This window comes from Gopherus flavomarginatus, chromosome 14 (assembly GCF_025201925.1).
Source record: "Gopherus flavomarginatus isolate rGopFla2 chromosome 14, rGopFla2.mat.asm, whole genome shotgun sequence".
NCBI lineage: Eukaryota > Metazoa > Chordata > Testudines > Testudinidae > Gopherus > Gopherus flavomarginatus.
In genome coordinates, this window is record NC_066630.1 from 32,851,572 (window position 1) to 32,865,150 (window position 13,579).

At 45.6% G+C, this 13,579-nt stretch overlaps 2 protein-coding genes across 2 annotated transcripts; both read right to left on the bottom strand.

Annotated features, from left to right (window-relative positions):
• Positions 1 to 1,308: 1,308 nt before the first annotated feature.
• LOC127034171 (ferritin heavy chain A-like) lies at positions 1,309 to 4,076 on the bottom strand. The gene is made up of 4 exons (XM_050922745.1): positions 3,975 to 4,076; positions 3,368 to 3,514; positions 2,048 to 2,173; positions 1,309 to 1,464 (listed from the first exon to the last, which is right to left on the bottom strand). Exons 1-4 carry the CDS (start codon positions 4,074 to 4,076, stop codon positions 1,309 to 1,311), a joined length of 531 nt encoding a protein of 176 aa, XP_050778702.1.
• A 4,892-nt stretch (positions 4,077 to 8,968) lies between these two features.
• Positions 8,969 to 12,400, bottom strand: LOC127034177 (ferritin heavy chain A-like). The gene is made up of 4 exons (XM_050922751.1): positions 12,290 to 12,400; positions 11,768 to 11,914; positions 10,374 to 10,499; positions 8,969 to 9,124 (listed from the first exon to the last, which is right to left on the bottom strand). Exons 1-4 carry the CDS (start codon positions 12,389 to 12,391, stop codon positions 8,969 to 8,971), a joined length of 531 nt encoding a protein of 176 aa, XP_050778708.1. The 5' UTR covers positions 12,392 to 12,400.
• Positions 12,401 to 13,579: the final 1,179 nt, after the last annotated feature.

The following is a 13,579-nucleotide window of genomic DNA, read 5'->3' on the forward strand; positions in this document are numbered from 1 at the left end:
CAGACATGGGGCACATCCAAATAAGTGAACCAAACTCCCCATCTTTCATATTACTAAAGTAAGTCACCCTAACTTGACTAAGCCCACAAGAGGCTCCCATAGTCATTTGGCTAATAACATGACTCACTGCTGCCATAAGCTGACCCTCACTGAGCATTGGTTACACTAACTCTAGAGTTGTTTACCCCTACTCCTCCCACAGGGGTTGCCAACATTTTCTAACACTAGCATGGATGGTAGGAAAGTTTCCTGCTTTCTTGACTCCTGGGGGAGTGAAGGTTGGCACTAGGTGGATTTTCCCCATTTCCCTGAGAAAGAACAAACAGCCATGCCCTGTCCTTCCCCTGGGCTCTCTGAATACCCTCTTAGCTCCACAGGGTAGTACTACAGTTAGAAGCTACTCCTCTTCACTTGGCACACATCAGTAGGTAACTCCCATCTGAACTTCATTCTAGCCCACCTGTGTACTTCTAACAGAAGCTGCAGGAGGAGGAAAAGGACAGTTGGAGTAACTGAGGGGACATGAGGTAGAGGGAGGAGAGCTCTTTAGCAGAAAGTTCAGACTGGAAGGAAGAGGAACTTTTCCTCACCTAGATGGCCCTTCAGGGTGGGGAGTGAGTCATTGAGCAGCTCCCTTTGTACAGGATGAGGTTACTTCAGAGACCTAGTAAAGAAGGGAGAGGATGTAGTGGGAGATGAGTGCAGTGGTGCCACATAACTCTCAGGAGGCCCTGTCACAGTGTGGTTTTAGGCCACAACATCCATGGTAGTACCAGCTTCAAGCAGAGAGATTTCTCCTATTCTGATGAAAGCCAACAAGGGAGACTAACCCAGCATAGTCTGTTACTACAGTCACCTGGGATGGGAGAAGTCACAGTTGAGCCCCAGCTCTGACTCAGGCAAAGCTGAGATTTTAGTTGGGTTTTCCCCCACATCCCAGCTAAGATAAGTAGCTACAGGGATAGTGGTCCTTTGGCATAGGTTGTGGTGAGAGACACCATTCTATGGAAACATAGGATGTCAAACCTTAGGTAAAATCAAGAATTTGAGAGGCCAGAGCATTTCACACTCTGCTCTTGCCCTCAGAAGCAGTGGTGAGTAAGACCCTACTGCCATGCCCAAACACACCAGTCGTCCCCTCTGCACAGTGTGAAGAATAGGAATGATCATCTTGACCAAATCAAAGACCCAGGATAGTGGATGCATAGAATGTTTTATTGTCAGCACCTGGCCCTAGGTTGCTACACCTTGTCTATTTGGCTATGAAGATCTAGAGGTCTGCATGACACTCAGCTGGTAGTGTGTAGTTCAGCTGCTCTCCCCCAGGGTGAGCTTGTCAAACAGGTACTCTCCCATGCCATTCTGGGGCACTCCCAGACGCTTCAAGTTGGTGACATTGTCTCCCAGCTGCTTGATGGCCTTCACCTGCTTCTCCAGGTAGTCAGACTCCAGGAAGTCACATAGCTGCAGCCAAGCAAGGGAAGGAAGAACCATATTCATTCCAGTTCAACTATATACCATTACATTTCAGTGCAGAGCTGGGGGGGAGTAAATTCAATCATCTCTCCCTGGCACATGTCAGTAGGGCGTGAAACACCACTTGCCAGCTCTGTGTGGAGAGCTCCAGTTGTTAATATTGCTTCTCACACCCCCTGAGCAAGAAGCTCAGTAGTCAAAGGATGGAAAGCATTGCCAGCTATTTAAAGCACAGATCCAGTAAGACATTGTTTACAACAGTAACAATGGATTTCCTCTCCCAGCCCAGATCTTCCAAATACTTGATACCCACCCCATGCCCCCCCAGCACACAGAGAGACAGAAGCCTGGAGACAAAAGAGTAGAGGGCTCTCTCCTGCTAGAGAAGAGCATCTCTGGGCAGATCAGAAGACTGAACACAGCATCAGCTGGTTATGTTTTCATCTCCCCCACCCCAGAAGAGGGAGAGGAAGGGAAGTCTCTAGGCTTCCAGAGCCAGACTACTCCAGAGGAACAAGTGCTTCCAAACATCTGCTCCAGTGGTGTTATATTTGTCTGCCATTATACTCACATGGGGGTCATTCTTCTCAGTAGCCAGCTTGTGCAGGTCCAGCAGGGCCTGGTTCAGAGTCTTCTCCAGCTTCAGGGCACACAGCAGGGCCTCCAGGCTGTTCCTCCACTCATCCTGCTCTGGCTTCTGTACAAATTCAAACAAAGCCATGTGACACTTGTTGACTCCCACTGCAGCTAGGGAATAGTGTCTACTCTGCATGGAGAGTTGGATTCCTTCATTTAAGAGGTGAAATGGGGGCTGGAAAAAAATTCACCTACTCTTGTCTAATAGGCAGTAGTAATAAACATCTGAGATGTGATGCCAGTAAACTAAGTACCAACTCTAACCAAAGCCTAGTTGTCAGCTGAGACCTCAAACTCACTGCTGGAAATCAGGCCAGTTCATTTGGGTATTAGTATAAATAAAAGTCCTTATTAAGAATGTAAACTTCATGAAAACTAACATCACTTAGCTATAGGATGTTAGATGAATAGCAAACATTTGTGGTATGCACCCCTGTAACTGAAAAACCCATCCAACAAGAAAGAATCCTTGTGGAATGCAAATGAGTTTTCACAGGCAAGTACTAACCCTTGTGCTTTTGAAGGACAGTGATCATTGTGTGGGATGATCAGTGACTCTAAATGCATGCCTCTCTCTGCCAGAGAAAGAGCCTATGTGGTGGTAATGATGCTGTCAGTTTGTTTGTTTTCCACTTGCAGCTACAGATATGGACACAAGGGAAAAAAACCTTCATCTCTGGGTTGTTTGGAGTCTAACAGCAGACTAACTGAATGAGAGGACTGAGATCCCCAGAATTATTTTAAGTATCCCTGAGATATGTTTGGGAAACTGGCTAATGGTAACAGATGTTACCGTTAAGAATTCTAGACTGGGACTCACCTGTACACGTTGAGATGTTAAAGCAGATAAACCAAAAAATAGATTAGAAAAAAAACTTTACTATTAGACTGGGTTACTAGACTAGTCTTGTCTGGTGTGAGATCTAAGGTACAAGTCAACCCAAGTGAGTGATGGGTTTCTTGGGACTGGATGTTTTGGGATAGTTGGTATAAGTGACCATTCATCAGTCCAGCTTGCCTAGATGACAAGATAGACTGGAGCATTCAAGTGGATGGTCTGACTCCATTATAGGCTACTGTAGTAGTCTGGGAAGACACATTTAGTACTGGGCTAGTGAAATCTACTTCCAGATCACACCACCAGTTGGGGTGTCTGCCCTGAGGCAGCACTCACAGTCATTAGCCATTCCAGACAGTGTGACAAGATGCAGGGACTATAAAGCAAGACTGAACAGCAAGCACCCTTAGTGGTCACCTTGATATCCTGCAAGACAATGCTTCCTCCTCGCTTGTTCTGATAGGTCAGGAACTTCTCTGCATGCTCCTTCTGCTCATGAGACTGTTCCTTCAGGAACTGGGCCACATGCCTCAGGGCCACATCATCCCGCTCAAAGTAGTAGGACTAGAGAGATAGAAGACAACAGCAAAGGTAATGCATCAGGTGTTTACTGCAAGTCAATATCAAAAGGTACTTATCAAGCCCCCATATATGGGAACAAGCCAGCTTGTCTCTTTCATTCTTTGTCTTTAGCCAGGTACAATGCAAGCATCTCTAACTGCAATAGAAGGGAAGTCTAAGCTTCTAGAGATTGTTCTTTGTAATCACAACTTGCTCCAGATTGCACAATCAGTCTCCCCCTTCCCCACAGGGCCACATTCCAAGACATTCCACTTCAAGAACTTCCCCTCGCTACAACTACAACTGTGTTTGTCACAGCACACCACCAAAATACTTCATAGTCTGCCCATTTCCTTACTAGCACACAGATTTCACACAGCAGGTGTTCCATATTTTCACTCTCTCTAGCTAGAAATAAACGGGGCGGGGGAGGGGGGAGAGAACACAGCACCAACAGACTCACCATAGACAGATAGACATAGCTAGCATAGAGCTCTAGGTTCACCAGGTGGTTCACAGCAGCCTCACACTCAGCATGGAAATTCTGACGCACTTGGGACTCCATCTCTGGACCTAGAAAATAGTTATAACAGCTCAGGAAAAAATTGGAAAGCTCTGTCACAACAGAAACACACCCCCAAAGGCAAGCAGAACTTGTACTTGAGGATAGGTGGCATTAATACTGTTTAGAGTAGGGAATGCTTGTGATGAGCAGCTGATGCTGACCAATGGAAATTCGCTTCCTCAGCAAGGCACCAGTCAGCATTGTGGGTGGGACTGTCAGAGAATGTTCATAGCTGAGAGGCTGGCTCATCAAGATGACATCCCCTGTTGTCATTACAGCCACAATAGGAGGAGGGTGGGGGCTATGGACTTTCCTTGAACAAGTCACTTAGCTGATTGTTTTATTTGCTCACTTCCTTAGCGTGTCCTAACCTTGGGTAACTAGCTGTATGTTTAGAACCATGCAGCAAACTAATAGTTTTACTGTCATGCTGTTTACTTAGACACTATGAGATCAGTTTTCAAAAGCACCCAAGTCCCACCTCCAAGAGTCACTGAGGCACTCAAAAGTGTGAGTTTCACTGAAAAGCACTAGGACATGTGCTTCTAAATCACTTTCCAAAATGGCACTTAAGTGCTTTTGAATATCTTATTCTGCTGAGACATGCATTAGTGACTGAAGCTCCGGAGTTTTGGCAACACAAATATCCCCCTCACAGCCATCTTGCCCAGCACCCCAGACTTTTGCAGAAACACAACTATTTTTGCCTGGTACTAGAAAAGGTGCAATTCATCCTCTCTATCTCCCCGGGAGAGGGAACAGCTTCAGACTGAACTATGGAGCCCCTCCAACAGGAAACCTCTTTCTCTGCAAAAAGATAGGCCTGCGGGCCGGTGCAAACTGGTGCCCAAGTTATCACCACCGGGGCTGCCAGAGTTGCTTTGCCCCTACTGTCATGACACAGAGGAATCTCTATGGGCTCTGCTAAGAAGTGTCCCAAAGCAAATTCAGCAAGGAACTTCAAGAGCAGAGGCAACAAGACTGACAGAAAACGTGGTTAATTTTTCCTTGGCAGCATTCATTTTAGCTGCTGGAGGCGTGGTTTGGCAGGCGCAGGACTGTTGCTACATCCCTCATGTCAGACATAGGAGGTAGGGATGCAGCAAGAGATGCTTCTCGCACAGTGGTCGGCTCCCCTCCACTCCTGAATGCTAAAAAACCAAGGCTGATATGGTCCTGATGCCTACACACACGTGGACAGAAAGCACTATTACTCCTTCCCCAGCAATCTAGCTTTAGAACTAGAGACGATCCCACCTCTTGTAACTCAAATTTTCAGTTAGAAAATCCTGATTAGACAAAAGCAAGAGATAGATATTGGGAAGATATCAATTTCCTTAATATTTGCATGGGACATTGTTGAAACAATTCATTCTGAAGCTTCAAAACACATTGTTTCAGCTTTATCCTTTTCACTTCTCTAGTAAGCTTTAGTTTGAACGTAAACAAAAGAAAAGTTGCATAAAATAATTTGATGAGGACAGAGTGCTTATCTTTTGACCCTCATTTCACACAAATTGTAAGCTTTCATTTCCCCCCTCCACCCTGGTTCAGTGCCTGAGTGTATTGAACATTTTTCCAGAAGCTGTATTTAGTCACTTGTTTTTATTTTCACACAGCATCACAAAAATCCTCTGTGCTAGGGGTTATGTTGCTAGGAAGGATCATGCTAGTTTGAGAAAAAGACAAAGTGATGCGATTGGTTAGCACCATCTGATGTCCAAGAAGCCACTGGTGTTGAGGGTACAGAATTGAGCAGAAAGTGGCTTCACAATGGTTCTGAAATCAGCACATTAATAGATATCCCTTCATTGATCTGTGACTCCTAGTTACATCACCAGATTTTCCCTTCCAAGTGGAAGCTGAGCAATAAGAATTGTAAGCCAAGGTCCATCTGCCAGGGGGTTCGCTGTCTCCAGTCACTTCTCTAAGCCAGCTCTTTGTTTACCCCCACACACGCTTCTTCCCTGTGTCAGATAACGATACTACTCATTTGTGCACTCCTTTTACCCCAGCTTCTACACAGCTGAGTGTGGGACTGGATGGAAGTTCTGTCCCTCAACCCACAAAGTGACATTGTAGAGCCTTCAGCCCTAGACCTGGCATAAAGGATATCACACTAGGTGTGAGTAAGTGTACTTGGTCCACTTCCTACAATACCCAGAAAGAAATTACATTAGGGGTAATACAACTGCCTAGCCCTCCCCCAGGAGATCACACATGGCATGTATATCTAGGCTAAGCCTTTCCAATAGCAGCCCTCCTCAACCTCTGTCATGCTCCCTGTGATTCCCATCCCTCTACCCCCAGAAAAAAAATACACCTTAGAGATTTCAACAGGTTAATACATTTTATTCTCAGCACTTGGACGGCCATTGATCCAGCTTTACTATTCTGGAGGAGAGCATCCCATGTGCGTTGTTCAGCTGCTCTCCCCCAGGGTGTGCTTGTCAGACAGGTACTCTTCCATGCCATTGTGGGGCACTCCCAGGCACATCAGGTTGGTGAGGTGGGCTCCCAGATGTTTGATGGCCTTCATCTGCTTCTCCAGGTAGTCACACAGCTGCAGCTAGAAAAAGGAAGAAAGATTAGAAGATGGATTTGTTCCACCTAGGATAGCACCTTTGCATTTCAGTACACATAGCTCACCACTGCAAGGTTATGGTGTCATGCTGAGTTATGGGATCTTTGTCCCTCTGTCCTCTGAGGAAAACCCTTAGACTCTTGCATGTTGACACTTGTATGTTTGAGCTAACTAGTATTGTTAGCAAATGTCCCTTCTCACAACCACAGCTGAGAACAATGTTCTCTAGTTTGAAGGTCGTTCACCAAGGAAAGGAGATAGTAAGCAACTTGTCGACATGCCCAAAGAAGTCTGACACAGTTGCAGTAGAATGGGGTTATGCCTAAGCATGTCACCATCTTAGTTCCTCATCTCCCATTCCTGGGCCTCTGGCCACCAGAGATGATTCTGCTGCAGCAAAGCAGCTGGAGGGAAGATGTTTAGCCAAAATAGCATAAGGCAAGACTGAAGTGATTCTCAGCTACAGAAGAGGAAGAGGGCAGGAAAGCCCCTGGTGGACTGCAGAAAACAAGAAAACACATCCTAAGTTGTTTTACAGTCTCTCCTACACAAGAAAATCCTTCACCCATCCCCAGAGGGGAGAGTTCTCTTTAGGAGAGTGATATCTCCAGATCTTTCTTCTACCCTTGCTTCTGTACAAGAGAGTTTTCCTGAGACAGAGCAGAGTGCCCCCCAACTCCCACCATCCTCTTCAAAGCTGCCGTGCATTTCCCTGCCACCATACTCACATGGGGGCCATTCTTCTCTATAGCCAGCTTGTACAGGTACAACTGAGCCTGGTTGAGAATCTTCTCCAGCTTCCGATTCACTACAGGGCCTCCAGGTGGTTCCCCCCACTCATCCCACTTTGGTGTCTAGTCACTGTTGATCAAGACACCAGACATTTAGTCTGTATCAACTTCACCACTCACTGGAGATACAGTGACCCACAGCCTGCTCCTCACCCTGAATACCCCTCTTTCCCCAGGCCCTGGTGTCCAAGGGTCCATTCCTTTTGCTAGAAACTGTTCTGTTTGTTGTTGGGGAGGGGGGCTTGTGCTTCTCATTCAGCACAGAAGACTCTTTCAAGAACCCAAAATTCCACAAAGGATGGAAGTGCCCTTTCCTGGGCAGCTCCAATTATGGCTTTTACAAGAGAACCTTAACCAATTCTTGGCAGAGATTCAATTTCCACTACCAAAGTGTGAAGAAATTGCAGGAGCTACTTGGGGCCAGAACCTCAGCGATTGTAAACTAGCATAGCTCCAGAGTTATATCAGTTGTGTACATATCCCATTGACTGATCTGCGGTACCGTAACCCCAATGTTGTTACTCCAGGCATGCGTATTTTCCCTCCACCTCTGACAGCTTATGAGGAGGAATTAAGATGTTTTCAGGAACAAATGGGTGATGTTTATACATATTTGCCAGACACAGTAGCTTTGCTAGTATTGTAGCCCTCTACTGTCAGATAACCATCCAAGTCACTTATCGTCTCCACAATTTTCTTCTCTACTGTAATAGGAGATACTAGATCACCTTTTTCATTATCCCTGTACAGAAACAATCACCATCCCTTTTTTTTCCTTCTTGTGGATTTGAATATGCTGAAGTGCACCTGTGCAGGAACTACATATTGAGGTCACCCACTACTGATTTTGTCCCAAACATATCTACATACTTCAACTTTCCTTCTCTTCCTGTAACCAGGGCTGAAGTAGTTCAGCAGCTGGAGAGTCTGCTGTAGTTAGTTCTGGGTGGAGGACTAAGTGGTTTGTCATCAGTGAGAAACCCTCCATTTGGAAGATAAACTTTTTAATTATGTTGAGAGAGGGGCTGACAAATTAGTTATTTGGAAGAGAGGTTGTCACATGAACCGGTGGGGAGGAAGAAGAGAGAAAGAGGCAGGAATAGAAAGAAGAAATAAGGATAGAGCCTTAGCCACAAGGTGCAGACCACTATTGCCTTTACAAGTCTAGATTTGGGCCCTCTGAAGTGGAGTTTCAGGTAGAAGATTTGAAATGTGTTGCAAGCAGAGGAAAGGCTTCCCCTCCCTGGTGCCCAGACCATGGGAATCACTGTATATTGCCTCTACCCAATTCCTTGTCTTAATATCCAAAACAGCCAGTTCAGTTTACTGGAAGTTTTCTTCCTGTTTGTTCCAGGACAAGTGATAACCAAGTGGTCCAAAATCCCATTGCATACACCAAAATCACCACACAGATTCTAGATGAGGAAGTTTTATTGTCAGCACTTACTCAAATCTTTTGATTTGGGAATGGAAAGGCCCATATATTCAATTGCACATTGCAGCTGTCAGTGCAGACTTCAGCTGCTGTGCCCCAGGGTGAGCTTGTCAAACAGGTACTCTCCCATGCCATTCTGAGGTACTCCCAGGCGCTTCAGGTTGGTGACATGGTCTCCCAGCTGCTTGATAGCCTTCACCTGCTCCTCCAGGTAGTCAGTCTCCAGGAAGTCACACAGCTTCAGAAAGAAGAAACCAGAGAGCCTAAGCCTTCCTAATAAGCACATAGGAGCTAGCGTTCTGACTACCTGACATTTAGTCTCACAGATCTTAGCTTACCAACTGTACACACTATGCACAAGCAGGTAGAATGAGTGAACTGGAGGATCCTGGAACTAGGAAGAAAAATTTCTCTTCCTTAAATTTTGAAGCATAAAAGAGTGCAACACCTCAATGGCAGTTTACATGGAATCAGATCCCCTAAATCCACCTCAAGTCATCATTAAACAATCCATACAATGGAGAAGTATTAGAGAGGATTTCATACTGGTGACAGTCTTTGAATTCAACCAGGAACATTCTGTATAGTGTACGCAGGAAATATCCCAGAGTGGATGCCACTCATTTGTTGCACAGCAGTAGGTTAAGAGCACTGTAAAGGACATGGGTACAGACATATTTAGAAAAAGTGTCATGTTTTGCTACCTCATTGAAGTTCTACATTCACCTTTCTTCTGGTTTTCTACTGCATTGAATTTTACATGTTTGCCCCCTCAGTTTAGGGCATTGGCTTTTTCAGGAGGGCTCCTCTCCTGTTATTCCTGTCCTGCTAGGTCCAGGAATCCCTTGGGCCACTTTCACTCTAATGAGGCACAACTGCAACCATGAAAGAACATGTTGCAGTAGCTAGAGCCTATCAATGAGAATTGTAGCCATTGATATTTTGCTGCTGAATTCAGAAGGGACTTCTTTCAGGACTCTGACTGATGTAAGGGGGAGCAGGGCAGAAAACACTACTACATATAGGTGCATGAACTAGGCCCTCACTTTGAAAGTGTGGCTTTAGCCCCTATCTGCTACAGGTATATCCCCATATTAATTCCCACCCCAATTAGTGCTCCTCTGTGGTCTCAAAGGATTGAGGAAAAATAGCTTCTGTAGTGATGGAAGCCATTTTAGAAGTGGCATGGAAAGTGAAGGAAGAAAACTGGGGAACTTAAACACCTCATTCTGTCACACTGTGTGGCCAGAAAGGGAGAGAAGACAAAAATATTTGAAATGGAGTGGTTCAGAAGCTGAAAAAGATAAGATTTGACAACTTCAAAACTAATAGTTGTAACTTTCCAGAAAAAAAAAAGTGTTCCTTTACCAACATGCTGTTTTTTCCAAAAAACAGGAATTTTTTTTTTTTAAATCTGAATTTTCAGAATGGGAGTTAATGGACTTTGCCGACTACAACCTCCATTCCTCCTTCCAACTTATACTCACATGAGGATCATTCTGCTCTGTAGCCACTTTATGCAGATCCAGCAGGGCCTGGTTCAAGGTCTTCTCCAGCTGCAGAGCATGCTGCAAGACCTCCAGGCTGTTTCCCCACTCATCCCGCTCTGGCTTCTGTGAAATAGCCACCAAGAAGGTTAGTCACAACCCATACCTGCTCTAGCTCTGCTAATGTCTAGGCCTCAGTGGGGAAATCTGTCCTGCTGCTCTTCACTCTATTCTCTAGTATTGTTATGGCCAATATGCCAGTAGTCCCTTTGCAATGTAGGTCATTATTCCCTTTGCTACTAGTAGTCTCTACCAACACCAATACTACAATTCTGGAAGAGGCATATTTTATGTGATTTCAAGACATTTACAGCTAATTGAGTTAGCCTACCAGGACAGGTTAATACTAAGCAACAGCTCTCCAAGCTCATTCCCTCACTATGCCTCTCATGCCTATGTCTAGATAGAAGAGGCATCACAAGCATTCTAGTCCCCTGTCCATAGGGTACACCCTGCATAGTAAGCCCATCACCTAGCTGACTTGATAGTGTGTCCATCTATTGGAATTTGTTACACAAAGCAGAAATGTATGATCCCAAGCAGAATTTGAACCCTTTCCGTACAATACATCAGCTTTGATTCCAGTAGTCCGTCCCTAGAGCATCTTATGGATCAGATACTACACTGAAGTGACTGTGTTCCTGTCACGGAGTCACCGGGCAATGCTCTGGAACTGCTCCCCACCAAGCCAGTCCGGACTTTGGGGAGCCTCCTCTCCCTTGGAGCAGACTTGTTCAGGGCAAGAAGCTCACACGTCTTCACCTCCTGAGTCTCTCCTTGGAGCATTCAGCATCCTCTGCCCCTCCATGCGCTTCTTACAGCGAGCCCACCCAGCCGGGGTCCTGGGGAAGCCACAGGGTCCTGCACCCCCACTTCGCAGTCAGACGTGACTCTCAGCCAGCCAGTAAAACAGAGGTTTATTCAATGACAGGAACAGGGTCTAAAACAGAGCTTGTAGATACAGCGAACCGGACCCCTCGGCCGGGTCCATTCTGGGGGGCAGTGAGCCAGACCCCCTACATCTGTACTTCACTCCTCCTCCCCAGCCAGCTCCAGACTAATCACCCCTCCAGCCCCTCCTCTCTGCTCAGCTCCTTTCCCGGGCCAGGAGGTCACCTTATCCCTTTGTCTCCAACACCTTCAGCTGGCGCCTTTGCAGGGGAGAGGCCCAGGCCATCAGTTGCTAGGAGACAGAGTGTCAGGCATTTAGGTGCACTGGCCCTTTGCTCTGCCAGATACTTAAGAACTGCCATGGGGACACTGAGGCACCAACACAGTATTCAGAGAAAATATTAAGAACATTCCCAGTTTGTCACAGTTCCCCATCCCCTCACCTCTATGTCCTGCAGGACAATGCGTCCCCCTCGCTTGTTCTGGTATTGCAGGAACTTCTCTGCATGCTCTCTGTGCTCATGGGACTGCTCCATGAGGAACTGAGCCATATGCCTCAGGGCTACATCGTCACGGTCAAAGTAGCAAGACTGGGAAGAAGTACAAGATGGACACATCCAGCCAGGCATTGAGATATTAAAGATCTTTGCTAGTGCAGAACTCAGTCCATACGGGCTTTAAATACCACATATAGGTATAATCCAATAGCAGTCCTACAGGGTTAACAAAGTTTTAGTCCCACCTCTGAAACAGTCTCAGATTTCCTTAGTACTCTTGTACAACTCCATCTCTGCAAAAGCATTTACCCAGGTGAAATACTACAATCTTTGAGTAAGCATTTATAGTTCTATTACAAAGAAGCCTCAGCTACCTCAAAAAAGTTTTACAAGAGTTTGTTATACCATTTAGAGTAATAGGGTCTTATTTTCCATTTTCCATTTCAGCTAAGAACACCTCTGACTCACCATAGACATGAAGACATAGCTAGCACGCAGCTCCAAATTCACAACACAGTTGATAGCAGCCTCACACTCCCGGTGGAAGTTCTGGCGCACCTGAGACTCCATTACAGCACTTCACAGCAGAAAGGATAACAAGCACTCACCAAGCCCTATCCACACACTGCCAGAACAAACCACCCCAGAGAAAACATGGAAAGTGCTTTCCTCACAGCTGGTTTTAATATTGTCTGGAGCATGGTGTGGGTGTGATGGGTAGCTTCTGCCATCCAACGGAAATCCCTTCTGCCTCAAGGAACCAATCAGCAATGTATTGCCACAGCATGACTCAGCAACTGGGCATCTGCTGCTCTGAAACAAGGTAGAGTTGCTGACCTTTGTGGATGCTTTCCTCCACTAGCCTGGTCTTTTGGGGCACTGAAATAATCTCTAGGTTCCCATTTCAGGACCTGACTGTTACTGGAACCAGAACACTTCTGCATAGAAGTGAATAGGAAATTAAAATGAGAGCAGATCCTCTGGAGCCTTCTTGCATAGAAAATTAAAGATAAGGGTATTAGCCTCTCTGTTCTGTATTGATGGGTGTAGACAAACTCTGGCTGTAATAACTCCATTGTGATTTCCTAACATCTATCTTTAGGGTCACTCTGTTCATTGTTAGAAGAGACAAAACAAGCATTTGGTCATGAAACCAATGGATACATAATACCATTTAGGTTTTATTAATAAATAATGGCTTATGTCTGTTGCAGAGCCAGTATGGTTCTTACTAGTCCCTGAATTCACTATCAAATACCAGTAATTCATGCCTATCTGATGCATCTTGCAGCAGATGAAGTCTGTGTCCAGCAACAGAGAGAGAATGGATGGTTATGTGCCTGAGTGACAAGACCAAGCAACAGCAGCATTTATTTTTCCATAGCTGTAGGAATGCATGTTGCCTTACAGAAAAATGAAAGACCAGCCCCATGTCTTCAGAGTTTATGTGCTAGGGCCCTCATTCTGCAGACACAATGACGTCTGCAGAACTACTTGGTTGCTTAACCTTAAACACCCTCACACATGGAAATCTGTGGCAAATCTGGGAATTAACCCAGAACTTTTGAGTTCTATTCAAATGCCGGACACACACAAACCATCCTTCCTCTGTTGCCTAAAACATAGGAGGACAGCTTACCCAAGTGCTGCAATTCCCAGCAGCCAGACAAAATGAGGGGCAAGTGCTGTAGAAGAAAGAGTTTCATGAAAATTTAGAATGGACAATAAGATTAATGACATTCTGCACCACTTTTTGTT

Bases quoted from the DNA above. Each gene is read 5' to 3' on its own strand.
- LOC127034171 (XM_050922745.1), bottom strand. From the start codon at position 4,076: ATGGAGTCCCAAGTGCGTCAGAATTTCCATGCTGAGTGTGAGGCTGCT. The intron at 2,174-3,367 runs GTGACCACTAAG...GAATTTGTACAG, and splicing joins TTGTCTTGCAGGATATCAAG to AAGCCAGAGCAGGATGAGTG. The intron at 1,465-2,047 runs GTGAGTATAATG...GCTTGGCTGCAG, and splicing joins CTGAGAAGAATGACCCCCAT to CTATGTGACTTCCTGGAGTC.
- LOC127034177 (XM_050922751.1), bottom strand. From the start codon at position 12,391: ATGGAGTCTCAGGTGCGCCAGAACTTCCACCGGGAGTGTGAGGCTGCT. The intron at 10,500-11,767 runs GTGAGGGGATGG...GCTATTTCACAG, and splicing joins TTGTCCTGCAGGACATAGAG to AAGCCAGAGCGGGATGAGTG. The intron at 9,125-10,373 runs GTGAGTATAAGT...TTCTTTCTGAAG, and splicing joins CAGAGCAGAATGATCCTCAT to CTGTGTGACTTCCTGGAGAC.